General features: G+C 38.5%; 1 protein-coding gene across 1 annotated transcript; it reads left to right on the top strand.

Moving 5' to 3' along the window:
• Positions 1-2,741: 2,741 nt before the first annotated feature.
• Positions 2,742-5,628, top strand: LOC117107529 (putative L-type amino acid transporter 1-like protein MLAS; the record flags this gene model as incomplete). Its single annotated transcript, XM_033249225.1, has 2 exons — positions 2,742-2,876; positions 5,021-5,628. A coding segment is annotated over exon 2 (556 nt), but the record flags the coding sequence as incomplete, so codon positions are not given.
• Between the last annotated feature and the right edge of the window lie 1,162 nt (positions 5,629-6,790).

The raw sequence follows: 6,790 nt of genomic DNA, 5'->3' as shown, positions 1-6,790 counted from the left end.
AAGATAACCTATCTCGTCATGACAACAAAACATTTTTAGTATGTCGACTTGTCAAGATAATCTATCTCGCCATGTCGACATGATATGTATATTATGTCGACTTGACAACATAATTATCTTGACAAGTCAAGTCGAATGGCACTTAGGTGCTTCCGTAATAGGCCTATCGTTTTAAGAGCCTTAAAGTTAGATTGTGGCATTGTTTGTTGCTAATGAGTGATTTTATCATTGTTTGGTTTGTCAACTTGCCGATATGTAACATAAACAAGATGTTAAGAGTAATGATCAACAAGCACGCAATGTAATTAAAATGGGTGTAGGTCTGAACGACTCGTAATAAACAGTTAAAAGGCTGGGGCTTTATCAACAACTCGGTCTTTCTTTGCAACAATTAATTTAAAAGATAAAGTCATTTTTTTAAAGATTATAAGTAGGCCTATTATTTATAACTTTTTAAACTTACTGTACACTTCCTTGCATTTATAATAAGATTTCCTTATTCTAGCAATTTGTTCACAATTTAAAAATCATGGTTGTGGCTGTCATTCGAAGTATAGACCGTTCGGAAACCGTTAAACCCTTCTGTGAGTGCAATTTTGAGGATTCTAGACCAAAGTGGAAGTTGAAATTCTTAGTTCGCGGTGGGGTGGGGTGGGGGCTACTTTATCCCTATTATATCATTCATTCATTTTAATCATTTATTTCAAAATCAACACACATCCAATTAAAGAAAATTAGCATTAGGTATTATAACATACAGTCGAAAATAAATTCACAAACTTGAGTCTGAGAATGGTATTTCCGGACTTCGAAGCTGCTCCAGGATCCTTCGCCTCACTGAGATCACTGGATTTGACACGCCTCTTTTTTCTCCAAGTTGCAAAATTATTTGATCTACGACAAAAAACTCCACGACATGCTAAATTAAGACAATTTAGAATAAATATTTTAAGTCTGAGAATGCAATTTCATCATGGGCATATAGTGTTGTTCCACCATAGATTTTTAATCACCTCTCAGCCCCAACCATGGTATAGGGGTGAGGTGGGTTACGGTGGTACTCCTGGTATTAATTCTCTCCTTTGATGTAGGCCTATTTAAAATTAAACGTCAGGAGCATACTGTCAAATTTATAACTTAGAAAAACACGATTTTTTCTATGACTGTCTAAGAAAGGGTGCTATTTTCAAGTTCAGCTCCAAGAAGGAAACGAAGTGACCGTGGCATTTCTAATAGGCAGGCCACTTTCCCCCTCCCCGAAACAACCCCTCCCCCACCATCAACGAGTTAGCCACGGGGCTGGCAGATGTTTTGACTCTCCTCGCCTTGTTTACGAGACCTGATTAATATAGGAAACGTGTGGGAGGGGGTGGGGAGAAGGGGGAGAGGGCGAGCGCCTTAAGATGAGGAGGGGCGGATGGTCTCTAACTACATACACTCAGTGTACCCCTTTCCAGTATTCTCTCTTGTTTGTACATGAATTTATTAGAATTTTCCTAAATTCGTTGTTCCACAACCTGAGCAGATTTCGAACCTTGTAAACCGGAAACCTAAGGTAGATAAAGACTAAGGAGACAATGCTCAGAATGGCAAGGCGCCCAATTACTCCTTTCCCTTTTCAAGTTTTAAATCTTCAAATCTGCCTTTAAAATAAATATACAGTACCTTCATCAATTAAATTGAGTAGCTCATTTAAAAGGATCAAACCTATACATATACTAGCGTAATGCGACACTTGTATAAGACGCGACCCCCGAATTTTGAGAGGAATTTTGGTCGGATTTTTGTATGTCGGGCGTAGCAGGCCCGTAGGCAGAGGGTTGCAGCGGGATGCTGACGCAACCCCCCCCCCCCTTCCTCCACCAAATTCCAAAAAGTCCACTTTTTAAAACCTATGATTTCACAAAATCGTTCCTTACATCACAAAATGCTATAGCGTGTTGCATATTTGCCAGCTAGTATTTAACCGTTGATTTTTAATAATGTGGTATGAAATTTGTTAGAAATTGATCGTCTCCGGTGATTGCAAATTGATCTATATAATATGAAGAATGTTATCTATAGGCCTGCAGATGTACAGGACATAATGACGTTACTTGTTCATGTCCAAAAAACACCCAACTTAATGAAAATTGTAATGAAATATTTCTCACAAACCCCATCCAGATCAGGCCTCTACCCCTGGACCACCAAATTTTAAAAAGTCCACTTTTTAAAACTATTTCACTAAAATCGTTCCTAATTATCGCGAAAATGCATTACATTTTTTTTTTGCACGCTCTTCTACCCGTTGATTTTTTAATAATGTGCAACGAAATCTGTTGGAAATTATCGGCTCCTGTGATTGCAGATTGATCCATGTCATCTGTAGGCCTACAGATGTAAAGAACATGAAAAATTACAAGTTCACAGTGGTGGATTCAAGAAGTGGGGTCGAGAGCCCCCTAAAATTATAAAAGAAATGGAGAAAAAAGAAAAATCATAATTAAAGTTTGTCTGAGAGTGCCATTTCCAGCCATTTTGAGGTGCCATAATCATAAATTGTCTTACCTCAGCCCCAACCTTGTACATTTTAATTGCTTGAGACAAATAAATGAAATGCAATGAAAAAAAAAATCCTTTTTGAAAATCACTACCAATCAATGCTTGGTGTACGTGACGTAACGATTAATTGACCAATTGCTGACGTTCTTTTCAGGAAAATGACGCAATATTCATCGTCGGCAGCGGCATCAGATCTGCGCGTGTGTAGTAGTAGATCACAACAAAGCAACGAAAATTCATTCATAGCATTATATGCGGCTAACTGAAAGCGTGTTTGTTCAGGAAAAACGTGTGTGTTTGTTTACTACCAATACAAGCGGAGCAAAATTGAGGTATTGTAGGCCTAGGCCCTACATCATATTTTTTTGTTTTAACTGTACAGTTATTTACCATTAGCATATATTTTAGGATTGCTTTTTGATTTGGAATTATTTATAGCGTGTTTATATGTAAGCCCTTGTTGGCAAGCTGAACTTGTCCGATGTTAGCGACAGCCTTGTTTGTAAGGTATGCTAGTAGTGTAGCCGGCTTTTTGAGGCAAACCAAACATATGGCATTATTAAAATTTGATTCCTATTAAAAGGAGACTAGGGATAGACCAACACAAACTTAACAGCCAAGGACATGAGGCCCTATAGGCCTAGAAACTTACTATTTATTACTAGGCCTAAGCTTTGCGTTCCATTTTCAAAAATGAAATAAAAATTCTATACTAGGCCTATCACATGTGGTCTCACATGTGTTTCTGGTGCACAAGAAAATAATTTGATTTTGCCTATCTAGGTAGGCCTAGGCCTACAGTATGCCCTACTCTAAGGCCCCATAAAAAAAATTAGTTTATCACCCCATCAAAGTGAAAAAACTGATGAGGGAGGGAGATTTTTTTTTTTTTTGCTAATCCCGCCCCCATTTTACCGATGATCACAAGTAAATCAATGGTTATTATAGAGACATATAAATAATCAAATTTATATTTAAAAAACATTTTTTTTTTGTACTACCACTAAGCACATTTGCAAGAAACCCTGAGCTTTTCAAATGAAAAAAGATGGAAAAGGACCGTTTAAAATGAAAATATATGTTGATTGAAAAAAAAAATCTGATTTTTCCCAGAAGTGATGAGGGAGCGGGTGATAAACTAATAATTTTTTTATGGGGCCTAAACTAAGCAGTGGCGGCGCCAGTGGGCGAGGGAGGGAGATGGGGCAGCAGGGGCTTAAGCTCCCCCCAGCGGACAGGTCGAGCCCCTCCCCTTCGGACAGAGTTTTTCGGGCAGTCGGACTAAAAAAATAAAAAAAATAGGCCCACGCCAAGCCAACACATGTCTGTCACAGTCTGAGAGTGTCATCTAGCCTAGGCCTAGTTGGCCATCCAGAGATTCCTATTCCTGTCTCTTATACACATCTAGATGTGTATAAGAGACAGGGCCTAAGCTCTGCGTTCCATTTTCAAAAATGAAATAAAAATTCTATACTAGGCCTATCACATGTGGTCTCACATGTGTTTCTGGTGCACAAGAAAATAATTTGATTTTGCCTATCTAGGCCTACAGTATGCCCTACTCTAAGGCCCCATAAAAAAAATTATTAGTTTATCACCCCATCAAAGTGAAAAAACTGATGAGGGAGGGAGATTTTTTATTTATTTTTTGCTAATCCCGCCCCCATTTTACCGATGATCACAAGTAAATCAATGGTTATTATAGAGACATATAAATAATCAAATTTATATTTAAAAAACATTTTTTTTTTGTACTACCACTAAGCACATTTGCAAGAAACCCTGAGCTTTTCAAATGAAAAAAGATGGAAAAGGACCGTTTAAAATGAAAATATATGTTGATTGAAAAAAAAAAATCTGATTTTTCCCAGAAGTGATGAGGGAGCGGGTGATAAACTAATAATTTTTTTATGGGGCCTAAACTAAGCAGTGGCGGCGCCAGTGGGCGAGGGAGGGAGATGGGGCAGCAGGGGCTTAAGCTCCCCCCAGCGGACAGGTCGAGCCCCTCCCCTTCGGACAGAGTTTTTCGGGCAGTCGGACTAAAAAAATAAAAAAAATAGGCCCACGCCAAGCCAACACATGTCTGTCACAGTCTGAGAGTGTCATCTAGCCTAGGCCTAGTTGGCCATCCAGAGATTCCTATTCTTTAAAAAAATTCATTTGGGAGGGGGAACACCCTCTCAAACCATTCCCCCAGTCTCGGGCCTACGAGCTCAAGTCTCCCCTGTCGGACAGCTCAGCTGTCTCTTATACACATCTACCACCGAAAATATATCCTAGAGCCGCCACTGAAACTAAGCCAAACCATGAGGTAGCTTCTTGATGCCCCTGTCTGCAGTAGGAAGGCCTAAGCCAATAGTAGCCTAAATAGCTACTCCAGGGAAAGGATTGCCTTGCCAAAATATTGATTCAGAATCGAATAATTTATGAAAGTATATTAATGTTAATTTATATTTTTATATGCTATATTCTGTAGGACGGAGTGAAGGAATACGGTAGTTGATTGACCTAGGTATAAACCCACAACAATGGCTGATGATACTGAAACAAAAGTGATCCAACCTGGAAAAGGAGAAGGTGATGGGGAAAGCAAACCTGCAGCTGTTCCTAACCCTAAAACGAGCCTCTTTACTCCAGAAGTACCAAACGGTGCCCCAACTTCCAAAGACCGTATCACTCTTGAGCCAACCATGAGTCTCGTCAATGGTGTCACCATCATTATTGGAATCATTATTGGTTCCGGTATCTTCATATCGCCGCAGGTTGTCCTCTCAAACACAGGATCAGTCGGACTTTCACTTCTAGTTTGGACATTTTGCGGTGTCTTTTCGCTGGTTGGAGCCTTGTGTTACGGGGAACTTGGTACTGCAATAAAGATGTCCGGCGGAGACTATGCATACTTCCTCAGGGCTTTTGGGCAACTACCTGCTTTCCTTTTGTTGTGGGTAACAATCTTGATTGTCAGGCCGACAGCCCAAGCTATTGTTGCGATCACCTTTGGTAGATACCTTCTGGAACCATTCTTTGGCTCTGATTGTGGAAGCCCTGAAAGCGCTATCCGGTTACTTGCTGCTCTCTGCATTTGTAAGTTGGAAAATTATATTATCTTTTATCGATAATTAATGAGTGACAGGGCATTAAATTTAAACACGGAACTAACACATTCTTTTATATAGACGTGGGCCTGAAAATATAGTACATTCCAGTTCGAAATTCCAAAATCTCTCTGTAATTAAGACCACTTTTCAGAGTACCAACTCACTATCTTTAATAGTCTTTAAACACAAAGGGAACCCTCTACTTAAAAACCAAATCCCAAGACCACCCTACATTTTTTATACTAAAACTAAAAATTTATTACTAAACATAATACTTGTATAGTAAGGTAGTCTTTCAAAGTTGCGGAGTAACAGAGTGTGTGTAAAAGAAGAAGCAGAAATCAATGACGTGTGACTGAACCGTTTTTGGTTGAATCGTGGTAAAAAAAAAAATCAACAATTGTCGGAGGTGGGAACACAAATGTACGGTATTATATATTTAATAAAATAATATTTAATTTGTATACAATGACATTTTATCACTAAGAGAACAGATAATGATGTCAAAATATTATACATGGAGGCTTCATGAACAAAACTTCTTGCCAGGATTTGGTATGTTAGTCCCTGGCGCGGCTGGGCTGTTGGGCCACGGCTTGGTGCCTGGAATCGTAAATAGGCCGACACGGTGGCGTGCATTTCGATACTTGGAGTATTTATTATACTATCTTAGCTGCTCTATAATAATACGTTGATTTTGAATAGACCCTAAAATAGAGATTTAGTAAACCGTTTTTGAATTGTGTGAATGTTTAAGAGAGCATGAAAAAGCATTATGTTTTGAATACCTACCTTATTACAAATTGTAAATTTGTAACACATTTTCGGGCACCTGCCCTAGGGGATGGGCTTTGAAGTGGCCGCCAGCAACTGTTGTACACCAGCCTAAAAGACTACATAAAGGTTAGGCCTAGTTGCACATTCACAATGGAATGATATAAAAAAGATAAAGATAGCAAATCCGCAATAATATGACATACAATGAAATCTACCATGGTCTGGATATTTAATTATATACTCAATCCAAGGGTATAAAAATTCTTATTTTAAAACTCAGCCAAAACATTATTGATTAGATTTTTTTTTTTTTTCAACTTGAGTAAAAAATGTCTTTATTTAGTTTTTTTTTTTTTTTTTGAAAAACTGTA

This window comes from Anneissia japonica, unplaced genomic scaffold, assembly GCF_011630105.1.
Source record: "Anneissia japonica isolate Jap-2015-1 unplaced genomic scaffold, ASM1163010v1 scaffold287722_len911783_cov160, whole genome shotgun sequence".
Lineage (NCBI taxonomy): Eukaryota > Metazoa > Echinodermata > Crinoidea > Comatulida > Comatulidae > Anneissia > Anneissia japonica.
Note: the sequence above shows the minus strand (reverse complement) of the source record. Positions and strands in the feature narration are given on the sequence as shown.